Genomic DNA, 18140 nt, shown 5'->3' on the forward strand with positions numbered 1-18140 from the left:
TGAGAGGGTATCTTATAGAAACATATAACATTATTTCGGGATTGGACAGGCTAGATGCAGGAAAATTTTCCCAGATGTTGGGGGAGTCCAGAATCAGGGGTCACAGTTTAAGAATAAGGACTGAGATGAGGAAAAACCTTTTCACCCAGAGAGTTGTGAATCTGGAATTCTCTGCCACAGAAGGCAGTGGAGGCCAATTCACTGGGATTTCAAGAGAGAGTTAGATTTAGCTCTTCGGGCTAACGGAATCAAGGGATATGGGGAAAAAGCAGGAACGGGGTACTGATTTTGGATGATCAGCCATGATCATGTAGAATGGCGGTGCCGGCTTGAAGGGCCAAATGGTCTACTCCTGCACCTATTTTCTATGTTCGGATCTGGAGATTTGTCGACCTTCATACATGATAGTACCTTCAGCACATCTTCGACCACAACACTGACACTAGACACTACTTGTCCAAACCAAACTTTTGAAGTAAATGAAATGAATCGTTTACTTAGAACAGGCTTGGTTATTGTCGGTGATGTTACAAAATGGCTCTTTAGCAAGTGACCAATGTAAATATTTCAGAATATGCCTGTTTATTTTTCTTTTATATGGAAGTGGAGGAGAGATCTGAAGGGTAAGATTTTCATTCCCATGATATATTTGTCACTGGGATGTTCAGCATTTGCTATCCATACCAGCTAGAATTAATGTTTTTAAGAAGGAACTGCAGATGCTGGAAAATCAAAGGTAGACAAAAGTGCTGGAGAAACTCAACGGGTGCGATGGAGCGAAGGAAATAGGCAACGTTTCGTTTCTTCAGACTTCAAGAGAGAGCTAGATTTAGCTCTTCGGGTTAACAGAATCAAGGGATATCAGAAGTCTGAAGAAGGGTTTCGGCCCGAAACATTGCCTATTTCCTTTGCTCTGTAGATGCTGCTGCACCCGCTGAGTTTCTCCAGCACTTTTGTCTACCAACTAGAATTAAACTGGGATTTCACATGCATGAAGTTAAATGTAGGCTGCACCAGGTGAGGATGGCAGATTTCCTTTACTTATCCATGACATATGACAATATATGGATATGATTTTTGTTTTGAGGACAAGAAAGTTCATACCTTTTTATGTTGTACAAAGGTTCTTTTAACACCCAGTGGCATAGACATGAAACTTCTAGCTTCTTCTGAAGTGCCAATAAGAAGAAATTATCTGCCAGCTATAAAATTAGAATACACACTCTCAGCTCATCAAAGGTCTCTCAGACTCCAGATTTTCAAGATCCAGGTATGTTGCATAACAACACAATTGTCTGCAGAAATGAATGAATGAATGAATGAGTGAATACTTTATTGTCGTATGTGACAAGTCAGTGAAATTCTTTGCTTGAACACCCAAGGTATGCAAATAGTCATTACATATGGTGCTTACAAAGTACCCCCGCTCCAGGTCCCCCTTTGTTCCCTACCTCCCACTCACGGCGGTCCGCCTAAACCAGTTGTCCATTGTTCTTCTCCCTCCCTCACAATGGTCCCCCCACGCCAGGTAGTGCCGTCCTCCCTTCCACGTAGTCCGTCCTCATCCGTCGGTCGGCGCCATCATCGACCACTGCACCGACCTCTCCACTATCGCCGCCGGGTCCCCTCCGGGGGGCCTCCTTGGCGCCGACCCAGGTCCCATTCGCGGGCTCCGAACCTCTGCTTCTCCGGGAGCTGCCGGAAGGCGTCTCGCCCATACTGGGTCCAGCCAAGTGTGGATTGCTTGAAAATGCCACCAGGTAACACATAATGCAGATGATCCAAATTCAATCAGTAATGCTGGAGTAAAAAATCTATCAGCTTTTGAGAGAGAAATGTGATATAATCTTCATTGAATACTGATTTGGTAAATTGGAGTTGTATCAGAAATTGTTAAGCTTTTTTAATGTTTCTCAGATAGGCTGAGAACTATGAGTTCATCGGAAGTGTGCAAGTCAGGGGATATGGGGAGAAGGCAGGAACGGGGTACTGATTGTGGATGATCAGCCGTGATCACATTGAATGGCGGTGCTGGCTCGAAGGGCCGAAAGGCCTACCCCTGCACCTATTGTCTATAAAAGCTCAAGGAAAAACGGTGTAAGCAGCACACCATTTCCCTGATCCATTGAGCCAAACTGTCCCACCTGTAGCATACTCTGCAGATCCTACATTGGCCTGACCGGTTATCTCAGAACTCAAGAGCAAGCAGATTATTCTTGATTGGGAAAGATAAGAAAACTTCACCCAAGCCATTGTCCAGTAACAGACCTGCATGACCACTTTATTCTTAACAAATGTTGAGCCTGTGAATGGCTGAATCAAAGATACTCTAATGAGAAAATCTTTATCTGTCAAGGGCCACCATTGCAAACTACTGCAATGTACATTGTGCTTTCACAATGCAACATCTATGTGATAGCATTTAGAAAACAAACATAGAGGGTACTTTCAGTTAATTGCTGTAGCTTCTGATTAATTATTCATGTTTGTGTTCATGTGATACACCCAGAAGAGGAGACTTAGACTGATACCTGCATGACCAATCACTAAAAGTGGCCAAATGAATGTTTTGTGGTATGGTTCACTGTGAATTAAATCTATGGATGGCAAAGTTCTCCAGCCTTTTTCTGCTCAAAGGAATGACTAAGCCGAGGTTCAAGATTCCAGCACCAATCTCCAGTCTTTGCTGATGATTTGTGTCATCTTCTTTACTGGCAGCTATCTTTAATATCTATAGAACCAATTCTAAGAACCAAATGTAGTGTTTTGTTTTGGAAACAGTTTTTGATAAAATACGATTTAAAAATACTTGTTTGTCGAATTAATGTTTAGTTTTTGACATTTCAGATTCAAAACCAGCTTTCCGGAGCCATCTTTCCTTTTCCATTTTATCCTATTATTCCCCCCAAGTCTATCACCATGGATTCAGGTTGGTTGGTAAAGTAATGGGGAAGTTATTAAATGTATTTTAAAAACATGTCTCTTTTTGAAGCTTTATTTGGGTAATTAACTGTCATTTTATGATTCTGGTATTATTCAAATTCCTGTAGTTTTAAACTAGATCAGCAAGTCATGTTCAATAATCATAGGAACTTGCCTTAGAAATTCTAGTGCGCCCATATTGTGAGCTCAACTGATATTGGAATGGGTCTGGGTAAAGGTAATTTTTATTATTGACCTCAAGATGCAAATATTGGTCTCATCCATGGCATCAAGCTAGCACTAGTTTTCATAAGGATTGGGAGTGGTGGGGGGTGTGGGGGGGGGGGGGTTGGTGCGATCAGAGTCCATTGCTTTGGGGAGAAATGAAGGGGTTCGCAACTTGAGTTCATTGGATTGGGAAATAACTATGTTTTGTAGTGGGGTGGTTGTAGCTTGCCAGTTTGAGGAGGGGAGACATTTTAAGTAGAGGATTAATTAAGATGGAATGGGACAGGAGGCGATTAAAGTTGGAAATCTAATCCTATTTTGGAGGCTTTGGCAAAGTGGGTAATCAGGGGATCAAGGGTTGTGGGGGTCAGTCAGTGAATGGAAGTTGCGCAGGACGCCTTTAGAAAAAGATATTTTGTAAATTTGAGATTCAATATTATGAAAAAATATTTTATATTATGTGCTAATATGATCTTTTCTTTCTTTTGTAATAGCACCAAAACCGTTTGCTGATGTTAGTATAGTGACAAGATCTGCAGGACAGTCTGCAATATCTCGTTTCAGGTAAGTTAAAAACATAACATAAAATTAATCTTGCCAACAAATTAATGATATTAAGAAATTGTCAAACAAGCTATTGACAGTCATCCTTTGTAATGGAGTTTCATTATTTTTGCGTGACATATTTGAAATCAGTTTTTAAAAATTTCAATAAAATACAAAGATGAAATGGGTACATTTTAGCTAAAGTATGCAAGAGTAAAGATAACAAAGGTGGGCTGCAGATATCACCAGTAACTGGATATCCTAGCCTAGGCCTGAAGGTCATAAATCTGAATTAAGTTAAACAAGCTGGTTCATATTTAAATAATATGAACAAAATGCATATAGAAACCATAAACAAAAGTAAATAATCATAAAGCATTAAAAAAGAGAGCCTGTTGGAAAATAGAAATAAAATGCTGGAAATACTCAGCAGGTAAAGCGGTATGTGGAGAGTGATAATGTTTCAGGCCCATGACGTGATGCAGAACCATCAACCTGAAATGGAGTTTTTCCTCTCGCCATGCATGGTGACCCACTCAATATTTCTAACAAATTAATTAGAGTAATTTAAAATAGTGTATTATGAAAACACAATTTACTTGTGTTTGTGGAGAGGGAGAGATTTAAAAAACTAATATCAAACATTTAAAATTTAAAATTAATGTATCACATTCCTTGTAAATTGAATATATATAATAACTAACACTGCTATGTATTTTAATCTTAAACAAGATGGAAAATATATAGAAACAAATAAAATTGAGTATTGGAGTTTTTCATGAACCAAAAAGCAAATTTATGAGGTGAAGTGAGAGTTCCTGCCTTTGACATCAAGGCAGCATTTGTTGAAAGATGGCATCTCGGCACTCTGGCAAAACAGAATTCCTCAAATGAATAATTTAAAAAACTCAAAATAGTAAAGTCAGTGATAGAATTCAGGTGATGACATCAATTTATTCTCTAATTTTTTTCAAAAATGTATCATTACTATTTTCCATAACTCTTGCTGAAGCCCAGATATCTATCCACCAAAGTAACCATACCTAATTCTTAAATGATAATTTGGTAAAGTTGAGTTTATTATCTTATCCGCAAGTACGGTGAGATGCAGGTACAATGAAAATCTTGATTGCAGCTGCAAGATGGTTTGTAGACTCAGACAACACACTACATTATACATAAATTCTACATTAATTATGCACAATTTCTAAAAAAGAAAAACTGCAGAAACAAAAGACATTAACACATAACACAGTCTTCTTCTTATCGAGTCCACACACAAGATTAGAAGTTGTTCAGACAGAGCTGAACACACTTCTCGGCATCTGCATACATTGGTGTCTGTCTTGTCGCTTCCTGTGTTTCTTGTGCATGGTGGTGGAAAGATTAGTGGAAACAGGGCCGCGACGTGAACGCTCTTTCCTTGACCCCAACACATAACACAGTGAGAAAATGCTTTCATGGTAGTGCGAGAGGTGGCCCATAGTGTCCATTGCTGATTTAGGATTGTGTAGGTTGATTCAAGAACCAGATAGTTGCAGGAAAGTAGGTGTTACTGAACGTGGCGGTGTATGACTTCTGGTTTCTGTACGTAATGCCCAACCATAGTAGCGAGAAGAAAGCATGGCGCAGATGGTTGAGATCCTTGATCCTAGATCGATGTTGGTTTTAATTCACTATTATCACTTATACTGAGATACTGTCAAAAGCTTTGTTTTTTATGCAGTCAAATCATATTACACAAGATCAATTTGCAAAGTGGATGCTGACTCCCAGGCCAAGGAGTTGGGAGATGAGTTTTATTGGAATGAAAGTGTTGAAGGTGGAGCTATAGTCAATAAATAGGAGGCTGGTGTAGGTGTCCTTGTGATCCAAATGTTCCTGCAATGAGAGTAGGGCAGGTGAATGACCTTTTGCGAAAGTAGACAAACTGCAGTGGATCAGGGCTGTCTGGAAGGCTAGAGTTAATTTGTGCCATGATCAGTCTCTCTAAGCACTTCATGATGGGGGGGGGGGGGGGGTTCAAAGCTAGATGCCAGTCATTCAGGCACACAAGAGTCAGCATGGAAACGGGCTCTTCTGCCCAACGTCAACCAAGATGCCCCATCTACACTAATCCCACCTTCCTGCATTTGGCCCATATTCCTCAAGCTTTCTTATCCATGTATCTGTGCAAATGTATTTTATATGTTGATTTTCATTGAAGGTGGTCATCTTAAAGCAGGTGGGATGCTCAATTGAGCAGGGCAAGGTTAAAGGTGGCTGAGAATCTGGCATGGGGCATCTTAGATACATTTTAATACAAGGTTGCATCTTAGTAATAGTTCTTTGCACATTTCAGTAATCTGCCCTTGTCAGCCTAAATTCCTTGTTCAAGTCCTGATTCGCAGCTTGAATCCTTGGCCTTTAAATTTGGTTACATTTTGAATTGGTCTTGCCAATCCAAGTACACTGCCGTTTGACTCTGTTTTCCACTCGACACCTCTCAGCACAAGGATAAAATCTTTTTAACCCTACTACCAGATATCCACAGTGGAAAGCAACATATGTGTAGTATGAATATGGGGATGGAAGAGACTTGCAGTACACAAAGTAAAACAAAAAAGTAATACAAGAAGTTAATGTCCTCAGTAATTGCAAAGAGTTGTTGAGGAAAATTAAAACAGTTCATGGATTGGAGTGCCAGTCAAAACTGTGGGAACTATCTTTAAGTCATGTATATCTATTGATGTCTTTATACATGTTCAATCTTGGATTGAAGTATTTTTCAGAATTATAACAGTAACTGGATTGATTTTAACTGCCAAATAATTTTAAAATCATGTTTCTCAATTAAATATTTGCTACAGGTATTTCAAAGTCTTAATTCAAGAAATGGATCTAAAGTTGGATCTTGGCTTTCTTTATGCTGTAATGGAACTCTTCGCACAATCAACAGATACTGTTCTTGCGGAACAGAAGGTAGAAAGCTGGGATCTATAACCTACAGATTAAGAATAAAAAATAAATTGAGTAATATTCACATTAATATTATTTTTAATTTGCCTATAACGTTTCATTAGTTTCCTTGGAGAATGAACTCTCTGACTACTCCCTTTCCTGGTGGTCACCCATCTATTCTCCTTCTCACCGTCTGTGTGACCACCTCTCAATAACTTATCTATCACTTTCTCACCCTCCCAGACGTGTCTGAGGTCATCAAGCTGCTGCTCCAGTTTCCCAATGCAATCTTTAAAGGGCTGCATGTAGCACACCTCCCTCAGATGTAGTCCTTATGGACATTGGCTGTCTTTCTGAGTTCCCACATCCCACACACTGAGCACTCCACTGCATTAATTTTCATCCACCCTACACCAGGACCAAGTTGCATTCCAAAACAACAGACCAAACCTTTTCCTGCGGTCACCTCCTCCAAAGCCTATGGAGCATATGCCTCAAAGTCCCACTCTGACGATACCTGCTTCACTTAGGTTTACCTTTTTATTGGCAGCTGTTAATTAGCCAATTAGTGAACCTGAGACTTACCTTTTTTTAATTACTCCTGTTCTTGCGGAGAACTCCGACAGCTGAGACCACCAACTGTGCTCAAAGTGAGCTCACAACTGCTGAGACCACTTAACTGTGGTCTGTGTAAAATCTTTCATAGAAACATAGAAAAATAGGTGCAGGAGTAGGCCATTTGACCCTTCGAGCCAGCACCGCCATTCAATAGGATCATGCCTGATCATCTAAAATCAGTACCCCGTTCCTGCTTTTTCCCCACATCCCTTGATTCCTTTAGCCCTAAGAGCTAAATCTCCCTCTTGAAATCATCCGGTGAATTGGCCTCCACTGCCTTCTGTGGCAGAGAATTCCACAGATTCACAACTCTCTGGGTGAAAACGTTTTTCCCCATCTCAGTCCTAAATGGCCGACCCCTTATTCTTAAACTGTGACCCGTGGTTCTGGTCTCCCCCAACATCTGGAACATTTTTCCTGCATTTAGCCTGTCCAATCCTTTAAGAATTTTATATGTTTCTATGAGATCACCTCTCATGCTGGAAAATTCCAGTGAATACAAGCCCACTCGACCCATTCTTTCATCATATGACAGTCTCGCCATCCCAGGAATTAACCTGGTGAACCTACTCTGCACTCCGTCAATAATAATAATGTCCATCCTCAAATTACGAGACCAAAATTGTACATAATACTCCAGGTGTGGTCTCACCAGGGCCCTGTACATCCGCGGTGGGACCTTCTTGCTCCTAAATTCAAATCTTCTCACAATGAAGGCCAACATGCAATTGGCTTTCTTCTCTGCCTGCTGTACCTGCATGGTTACTTTCAGTGACTGATGTACAAGCACACCCAGGTTTCGTTGCACATCCCCTTTTCCTAATCTGACACCACTCAGATAATAATCTGCCTTCCTGTTCCTGCCATAAAAGTGGATAACCTTACATTTATCCACATTATACTGCATCTGCCATACATTTTCCCACTCACTCAACCTATCCAAGTCACCCTGCAGCCTCATAGCACTTCCTCGCAGCTCACACTGAAACCCAGCTTTGTGTCATGCGCAGACTTGGAGATGTCACGTTTAATTCCCTCATCTAAAGCCTTAATATTGTAATTGTAAATAACTGGATTCCAGCACCGAGTCTTGCAACGCCCCACTAGTCACTGCCTGCCATGGGATGCAAGCAGAAGCCTCCACGTGGTGCATCCCGGGCAATGCTGACGACAGAAACTGTACCACAGTGACTGACTTAAGTAGCCAATTCTGCAACCACCGACCGTCAACCGTCACTGACCGACCGGAAAGACGTGATATAGAAGATGGCCGGACATGAGACAGAAGACTGCCTGCCATTCTGAAAAGGACCCGTTAATTCCTACTCTTTGCTTCCTGTCTGCCAATCAGTTCTCTATCCATGTCAATACCCTACCCCCAAATCCATGTGCTCTAATTTTGCACACTAATCTCTTGTGTGGGACCTTGTCAACGGCTTTTTGAAAGTCCAGATGCACCACATCCACTGGCTCTCCCTTTTCCATTCTACTTCTTTCCTCAAAAAATTCCAGAAGATTAGTCAAGCATGATTTCCCCTTCATAAATCCATGCTGCCTTTGACCGATCCTGTCATAGCTTTCTAACACTGCTTTAACATTTTTACTAATCGACTCAAGCATCTGCCCCACTGCTGATGTAAGGCTAAATGGTTTATAATTCCCAGTTTTCTCTTTCCCTCCTATCTTAAAAAGTGATTACATTGGCTTTCCCCTTTCACTTTGAACTAATGCTCTCCAGTTCTTGATTTCCTATGCCATGTGACATGTACAGTGTGCATTCAACCTGTTTATTCCCCTGATGTTTTATACATGTCTATAAGATCACCCCTCAGCCTTCTGCACTACAAAGAATAAAGTCCTTGCCAGTCTAATCTCCCCCTAAAGCTCAAGTCCACAAGTCCTGGCAACAATCGCATAACTCTTTTGAATGGGATCTTTCCTGTAACAGGGTGACCAAAACTGGACATAATACTCTAAATGTGGCCTCACCAACATTTTGTACAACTAACATAACATCCCAACTACTATCAAAACACCAAGTACTCTAGAAACTCAACAGGACAGGCACCGTGAAGGGAATAGACACAATGTTTCGGGTCAGGACACTTCTTCAAACTCGAGAAGAAGGGTTCTGACCGAAATATCGTCTGTCCTATCCCTCCACAGATGCTGCCTGACCTGTTGAGTTACTCCAGCACTGTGCTTTACTCAAAATTTCAGCTCTGTAATTTTGTGAGACCCATCTTCTATACTTAATTCCTTGACTGATGAGGGCCAGCATACAATGCCCTCCATAATGTTTAGGACAAAGGCCCATCATTTATTTATTTACCTCTGCACTCCACAATTTGAGATTTGTAATAGAAAAAAATCACAAGTGCACATTGGCAGATTTTAATAAAGGCCATTTTTATACATTCTGGTTTCACCATGTAGAAATTACAACTGTGTTTATACATAGTCCCCCCATTTCAGAGCACCATAATGTTTGGGACACAGCGATGTCATGTAAATGAAAGTAGTCATGTTTAGTATTTTGTTGCATATCATTTGCATGCAATGACTGCTTGAAGTCTGCGATTCATGGACATCACCAGTTGCTGGGTGTCTTCTCTGGTGATGCTCTGTCAGGCCTGTAATGCAGCCATCTTTAGCTTATGCTTGTTTTGGGGGTTAGTCCTCTTCAGTTTTCGCTTCAGCATATAAAAGGCATTCTCAATTAGATTCAGATCGAGTGATTGACTTGGCTATTCAAGAATTTACCATTTTTTAGCTTTGAAAAACTCCTTTGTTGCTTTAGCAGTATGTTTAGGATCATTAGAATGAACTGCCGGCCAATGAGTTTTGAGGCATTTGTTTGAATGTGAGCAGATAGGATGTGTCTTATACACCTCAGAATTAATTATGCTACTACCATCAGCAGTTGTATAATCAATGAAGATAAGTGAGCCAGTTCCTTCAGCAGCCATACATGCCCAGCCCATAACACCCCACCACCATGTTTCACAGATGAGGTGGTATGCTTTAGATCTTGGGCAGTTCCTTCTGTCCTCCATACTTTGCTCTTGCCAACATTCTGATATGTTAATCTTCGTCTCATCTGTCCACAAGACCTTTTTCCAGAACTGTGGTTACTCTTTTAAATACTTCTTGGCAAACTGTAACCTGGCTATCCTATTGTTGCGGCTAACCAGTGATTTGCATCTTGCAGTGCAGCCTCTGTATTTCTGTTCTTGAAGTCTTCTGTGGACAATGGTCATTGACAAATCCACACCTGATGCCTGAAGAGTGTTTCTGATCTGTCGGACAGGTGTTTGGGGATTTTTCTTTATTATAGAGAGAATTATTCTGTCATCATTTAGATAGAACTCTTAAAGATAGTGCAGTCAAGGGATATGGGGAGAAGGTAGGAACGGGGCACTGATTAGAAACATAGAAATTAGGTGCAGGAGTAGGCCATTCGGCCCTTCGAGCCTGCACCGCCATTCAATATGATCATGGCTGATCATCCAACTCAGTATCCTGTACCTGCCTTCTCTCCATACCCCCTGATACCTTTAGCCACAAGGGCCACATCTAACTCCCTCTTAAATATAGCCAATGAACTGGCCTCAACTACCTTCTGTGGCAGAGAATTCCAGAGATTTACCACTCTCTGTGTGAAAGTTGAGGATGATCAGCCATGATCACGGTGAATGGTGGTGCTGGCTCGAAGGGCCGAATGGCGTACTCTCGCACCTATTGTCTATTATCAGCTGTGGAGGTCTTCTTTGGCCTGCCAGCCCCTTTGCGATTAGTAAGCTCACCAGTGCTCTCTTTCTTCTTAACGATGTTCCAAACAGTTCATTTTGGTAAGCCTGATTTGGCTGATGTCTCCAACAGTTTTATTCTTGTTTCTCAGTCTCATAATGGTTTCTTTTACTTTCATTGGCACAACTTTGGTCCTCCTGTTGATTAACAGCAATACAAGTTTCCAAAGGTGATGGGAAGACTGGAGGAAAGACTAGGTGCTGAGAGCTCTCTTATACCTGCATCAAGGAGGCAATTAAACACACCTGAGCAATTACAAACGCCTGTGAAGCCATGTGTCTCAAACATTATGGTGCCTGAAATGGGGGGACTATGTATAAACACAGCTGTAATTTCAACATGGTGAAACCAAAATGTATAAAAATGGCCTTTATTAAAATGTGACAATGTGCACTTTAACCACATGTGATTTTTTTTTTTTACATCTCAAATTGTGGAGTACAGAGGCAAATAAATAAATGCTGGGTCTTTGTCCCAAACATTATGGAGGCACTGTAGCAGAAACTTTCTTCACCATCCTATCTATCAGTGGCGCCACTTTCCTGGAGCTACACGCGTACTCAAAGATCCCTCCGCTCTGGAACACTCCCCAGGGCCTGCACTTCACTTTGAAGGCTCTGCCCTGGTTTGACTTCCCAAGATAATGAGTGTCAATCCTAAAAATGTATCCATATTGTTGGATTATGAAAGAAAGTGAAATTGCTATTTAATTCATAGGTTTAATAAAAAATAATCTGATTTCAATAGAATAGTTCACTTTTAATTTGTATGTTGAGCACTGAAGCACATTTGAATTCATGTGTTTTTTTCAGATGGAGCTATTCAAAAAGGACCTTGAATATGTCCAAACAGAGCTGTTGACTGAATCTGCTACTGACACTTCACCTATCAGTCTATATGAATATTTCCATATATCCCCAATCAAAGTAAGTATGTTTTAATTGCTTATAAGAACTTCAATATAAGATTGTTTGATATTTCATATGCATTGTTTAGTTTAGAGATATCGTCATTTGTAATTTTGCTAAACAATGGAAAACTCAGAGGTAATTTAGCCTCAGTAAGATTTATTAAAATACTAGACCAAGTGCAGACCCATTGGGTCTGTTCCCCCAACGTGCGGTTGTGGGGGGGGAGGCGACATGCAGCGTCACACACACTAACTATCCACCCCCCCCCCCGCACTTGTGCTAATTACCCCCCTTGATATTATATTAATATTGTTAATTTGCTCCTTTTACCCCATAACCACCCTATCTACTGACGCATAGCCCCCAACTTGCAGTCACATCTAGAGAGGGGGGGAAGGGGGGGGGTAGAGAGTGAGGGCAGAGAGAGAAGGGGCAGAGACAGAGAGAGGGGCAAGAGGGAGAGGGGGGTGGCGAGGAGGAGAAGAGGGAGGGTGGGTGAGAGGGGAAAGGTGGGAGTGGAGGGGAGGAGAGAGAGAGGGTGAGAGTGAGGGGGAGAGCGGGGGAGAGGTGAGGGGAGGGGGGAGAGGTGAGGGGGAGAAGTGGGGAGCAGGGAGGGTGGAGGGAAGGGGGTAGGGGTGTGTGGAGGGGAGGGGGGTTTAGGGGAGGGACGGTGGGGGAGGGGAGGAGGGGGAGAAAAAGAGGGGAGAGAGAAAGGGGGGGAGTGAAGAGGGGCAAGAGAGAGGGGGGGAGTGGAGAGGAGGGAGAGGAGAGGGGGGGTAGAGGAGAGGGGGAGAGAGGGGGAGAGGAGAGAGGGGGGGAGAGAAGAGAGGGGGGGGAGAGGGGGGGAGAGGAGAGAGGGGGGAGAGGAGAGAGGGGGGAGAGGAGAGAGGGGGGGGAGAGGAGAGAGGGGGGGATAGGAGAGGGGGGCTCTGAGCGAGGTGGCCAAAAATGACGGCCGTAGGTGGCGGCGTTCTCTCGGAAATCGCAGCACAGATCGCCAAAACCGGTCAAAACAGACTTTTAGTAATATACTAGACCAAGTGCAGACCCGTTGGGTCTGTTCCCCCAACGTGCGGTTGTGGGGGGGGAGGCGACATGCAGCGTCACACACACTAACTATCTCCCCCCCCCCCCCCCCAGCACTCGCGCTAATTACCCCCTTGATATATTAATATTATTAATTTGCTCCTTTTACCCCATAACCACCCTATCTACTGACGCATAGCCCCCAACTTGCAGTCACATCTAGAGAGGGGGGGCGGGCGGGGGTAGAGAGTGAGGGCAGAGAGAGAAGGGGCAGAGGCAGAGAGATAGACAGAGACACAGAGAGAGGGGCAAGAGGGATAGGGGGGTGGAGAGGAGGATAAGAGGGAGGGTGGGTGAGGGGGGAAAGGTGGGGGAGGAGGAGAGAGAGAGGGTGAGAGTGAGGGGGAGAGAGAGGGGGGTGAGGTGGGGAGCAGGGAGGGTGGGGGAGGGTGGAGGGAAGAGGGGGTTTAGGGGAGGGTGGGGGAGGGGATGGAGGGGAGATTAGATTAGATTAGATTTACTTTATTAATCCCCTTATTCAGGGGAAATTCAGATGTCCTTGCAGCACACTAATAAAAATACAACATAGCATTCAAGAAATCCAACACCAAAACACAAAAACATCCCCCCACAGTGGTTACCACTGTGGGGGAAGACACAAAGTCCAGTCCCCATCCTCTTGTCCACCCAGAGTCGGGCCTATTGAGGCCTCCACAGACTCCACGGCGCCCGATGTTCTCGCCGGGTGATGATGCTCCGGCGTCGGGAGAACCCCCAGCGGCTTGTGGTGCCAGGAACGGCCGCCTTCCCACCGGAGACCGCGGCTTCCAAGCCAACAGACCGCGCCGAACGGAGCTCCACACACTGGCGATCTCGGTGAGAGATCCCAGGCTCCGGGATGTAAAGTTCAGCGCCGCAGCTGGCCGCTCCACAGAACCGCGGCTCCACAATGTTCTTATCGGCGGTCCCAGCATACTGGAGTTCCAGCGCGGCGACCCAGGAAAGGCATCGCCCGCTCCGCAACAGCGCTGCGCCGCCGCCAAAGCCGAGGTTCTGGCCAGGTCCCCTCAGGGAAACGTCGCTCCAGGATCCGCTGGTAGGCCGCAAGGACAGGTCGAAGGCTCTGCTCGGAGGAAGGCAGCCCCTTCGACCAGGTAGGGACTTGAAAAGCAGTTTCCCCCTTCCCCCCCACCACCCCCCACACATAAAAAGATTAGACCCCCTGACTACATGCTTTGACATACTAAAAATAATTAAAAAGGTGAAAAAAAACGGACAGCTGCAGGACAGGCAGCCGTTCAGGACAGCGCCTCCTCTGGGTCCGAGAGAGGGTGTGCTGAGAGGGGAGGGGGAGAGGTGGGGAGCAGGTAGGGGGAGGGAGGGGTTGGGGTGTGTGGAGTGGAGGGGGTTTAGGGGAGGAATGGTGGGGGAGAGAGGAGGGGTGAGGTGGGGGGAGGAGAGGGGGGGGGGGGAGAGGAAAGGGGGGGGAGAGGAGAGGGGGGGGGAGAGAGGAGGGGGGGGGAGAGAGGAGAGGGGGGGGAGAGAGGAGAGGGGGGGGAGAGAGGAGAGGGGAGGGAGAGGGGAGAGGGGGGGGGGGAGAGAGGAGAGGGGGGGGGAGAGAGGAGAGGGGGGAGAACCTAAAAAACATTTTAAACCAAAAAATACACATTCTGCAAGCATTGTAGAACCAAAAGAGACACTTTTTGCAAACATTTTAGAGCCAATAAACACTTTTTGCAAACATTATAGAACCAATAGACACATTCTGCACGCGTTTTAGAACCACTAAGGACACTTACATTTGAGTAGACATGTGTTCAGTGTTATTCACAGCTCAGAGAAACGTGACCCTCTGCCTTCCTCCAGCTTGCAGACACTGATTGAGGCACACCACTTCCTGGTTTTATAGTCCCTCCCCCCTGCCGCCAGCAGGGGCAGTAGAGAGAATGGGGAATTTTGTAAAATCATTAATATCTCTGTCATTTTTAAACGACGGGAAAAATCCTCGGCACACATACGGCGGAGGGGGGCTCTGAGCAAGGTGGCCAAAAATGACGGCCATAGGTGGCGGCGTTCTCTCGGAAATCACAGCACAGATGGCCAAAACCGGTCAAGAACAGACTTTTAGTAATATAGATTGATACTAGTGGTGGAGTTGGTGACTTTGGGCGATGAAAAGTCAGGGACTCACTGAGGACCAGGACATGTGTCATGGGTCAAGAATTCTAAAAATCGAAAATATTTCTTCTTTTGGTCTTTTTATATATTAGTATTTGTTGGCTTCTGGGTTCATGACTTCTGAAGATGCAGATAAGGACAATGGGAAACGTTGATTGTAAAAACACATGCTGCTTGTCATCTATATCAATGATTTGGATGAGAGCATTCATGGCAAGATTAGCAAGTTTACAGTTGATACAAAAGTGGGTGGTTTTGCAGATATTGAAGTTGGTTGTAAATAATTGCAGCAAAATCTTGATCGATTGGCCAGGTGGTCTGAGGAATGGTTGATGGAATTTAATACAGAGAAATGTGAGGTGTTGCATTTTGGGAAGTCTTAACCAGGGCAGGACCGACACAGTGAATGGTAGGGCTCCAGGGAGTGTTGTGGAGCAGGGGGATCTTGAAGTGAGGGTGCATGGTTCCTAAAATGTGTAGTCACAGGTAGATAGGGTGGTTAAAAAGGCATTTGGCACGTTGACCTTCATCAGTCAGAGTATTGAGTATAGAAGTTGACAGGTCATGTTGCTGTTGTATAAAACGTTGGGAGGCTGCATTTAGAGTATTGTGTTCAGTTCTGGGCACCATGTTATAGAAAAGATGTTGTCAAGCTGGAAAGGGTACAGAGATTTATGAAGATGCTGCCAGGACTAGACGGTCTGAGCTACAGGGAGAGATTGGGTAGACTGGGAATCTATTCCTTGGAACGCAGGTGGATGAAGGGTGATCTTATAGAGGTGTATAAAATCATGAGAGGAATAGATCAGGTAGATGCACAGTCTCTTGCCCAGAGTTGGTGAAGGGCCTGTTTCCAACTGTATCACTATGACTCTATGCAACAAAGAGTAGTTTCAGGCCAAGCATATTGCTGTACAGGATGTATGTCTTTCAAAGCATCCCTGGCATTGACTTAAAATAGATGTTGGCCCCTTATATATGTGAATGAAAGGATTGTTCATCACCATTTGAAATATATCATTCCACTTGGATTAATAGGTATTTTGTGAACAATATGAAAAGCTGGGGAAAAATTTGAGTTTCTTATATGAATTGTTAAGGAGTTGGGAGTAGCCAGAGTTTTTTCAGCAAAACAATACTAACACAGCATTTTATCAAGTCGAGTGTTTTATTGTCATATGTCCGGAATGGGACAATGAAATTCTTACTTCTTGCAGCACAACAGAATATATGAATATGTAAACATACTACATAACGGGGGAAGAGAAAAAAAGAAGAAAAAGTTCAATAAATAACAAATATAGTGCAATAATAATATAGTTTTTTGCAGTTCAGAGCTTATTTATTGTTGTGTTTAATAGCTTGATGGCTATATGGAAGAAGCTGTTCCTGAACCTGGATGTTACAGTTTTCAGGCACCTGTACCTTCTTACTGATTGCAATGGTGAAATGAGTGTGTGGCCAGGATGGTGTGGGTCTATGATGATTTTAGCTGCCTTTTTAGCTGCCTAGCGACTACCAGGGACAGAAATGGCTATCAAAAAGTGGTGGGGGGGGGGGGGGGGAAGACACGATTTGGGGCACGATTTCTTCATACCCCCACCACACACACACACACACCCCACCACACACGCGTGCACACACACACACACCCGCTTGAATCTTTCGAAAGCTACAATGTGATGAATAACACAAACAAATAAAGCTGAAGCAAACAGAAGAACCAACCTTGGAGGGGGGATGAAAGTGAGATGGGGAAAAAATACTAAATAACGTGTGAACGTGAATGAGGGACTTACCCAGGAAACCCGTTCGACCTGTTTAAATCTTTCCCATCCACCAATACATCCAATTAGGTCAAATGGTAATTGTACCCGCATCAGACAGCTTTAAGAAATTCTGCGTGAATATCTTCAGTAATATTTGATGGTTAAAACACAATTGGTGACACATTGTGTTAATACGATGTTAATAGAGACGTTTTAAAAAGCGCTTAACAGTGACACCACCACTGTCTCGCGGAAAGCAGAGATTGTAATGGATTTATTTTCACCAAATCTCAAAATCCGGATTATTGTCCCCCATCTCTCAAAACATATAAACATAGAAATATAAAACTAAACTTAGCATTTAATTGTAGAAAACAAATTCAGATGAATAGGCTCATGGAACAAACACCAGCTATGGCTGGCATTAAGCTGATGGAACAGATATGAAGGAGGTGAATTCACCTGTTCCTGATTTCCAGGACATTCAATAGTTTTCTGCTGTGGCACACAGACACAAGTCTGCCACATGCAAAAATGTAAACACTGCAGCAAGCCATCTAGTCATTTACGGAATCACCGGCTTATTATCAGCGTATCCAACCCGATAACTCTGTTTCTTTCCTCACAGATGCTATCTGATCTGCTGGATACTTTACTTTATGGTTGTCCGAAAATACCTTTTATTATTACTGTATAAAACTGATTTTATTTTTCCCAGCTACATTTGAGCTTTTCTCTCAGTTCTGGAAGTGAAGAAAGTAACAAACAGCAAGAAACAGAATTGGCCGCAAAGCAATCCATGAATCTTTTGTTAAAAAGCATTGGAGCGACTCTGACTGATGTACAAGATATTGTATTCAAGTATGTGCATTATTTTTACTTTCTGGTTAAACTTGTATAATTCAAGAGAAGCATTACTATGTTGGTCAATGGGAGATCCTCATGTATTCAATGTGAAATCAAGTTGCAATCTTAATGCTTAAATAACTAATCTAGGCATGAATGCTGAAGATGCCATCTTTCAATAAGCAAAGCTTATTGCCCAACACTCGTTACTGTGAACATGAATGGTCCATGGCACTGTCAAACAATGTGGAGGGTTTATCTTGTCAGCTAACACACAAAAAGTTTGTAAAAGATTATCCATGACATTGTTTGAGATATTTTGTTATTGTTCCTGGGTGCAGTTATT

At 43.4% G+C, this 18140-nt stretch overlaps 1 protein-coding gene across 2 annotated transcripts in view; it reads left to right on the forward strand.

Moving 5' to 3' along the window:
* vps13a (vacuolar protein sorting 13 homolog A) overlaps positions 1-18140 on the forward strand; it is a 346213-nt gene that overhangs the window by 242637 nt on the left and 85436 nt on the right. For both annotated transcript variants that reach the window (XM_033017572.1, XM_033017571.1), the window contains exons 56-61: positions 1124-1270; positions 2848-2929; positions 3645-3714; positions 6546-6657; positions 11877-11990; positions 17667-17809. In XM_033017572.1, coding sequence (XP_032873463.1) covers positions 1124-1270; positions 2848-2929; positions 3645-3714; positions 6546-6657; positions 11877-11990; positions 17667-17809 — 668 coding nt within the window. The remainder of the gene's footprint in view (positions 1-1123; positions 1271-2847; positions 2930-3644; positions 3715-6545; positions 6658-11876; positions 11991-17666; positions 17810-18140) is intronic.

The sequence above is a fragment of the Amblyraja radiata genome, chromosome 3, assembly GCF_010909765.2.
Source record: "Amblyraja radiata isolate CabotCenter1 chromosome 3, sAmbRad1.1.pri, whole genome shotgun sequence".
NCBI classification, from domain to species: domain Eukaryota; kingdom Metazoa; phylum Chordata; class Chondrichthyes; order Rajiformes; family Rajidae; genus Amblyraja; species Amblyraja radiata.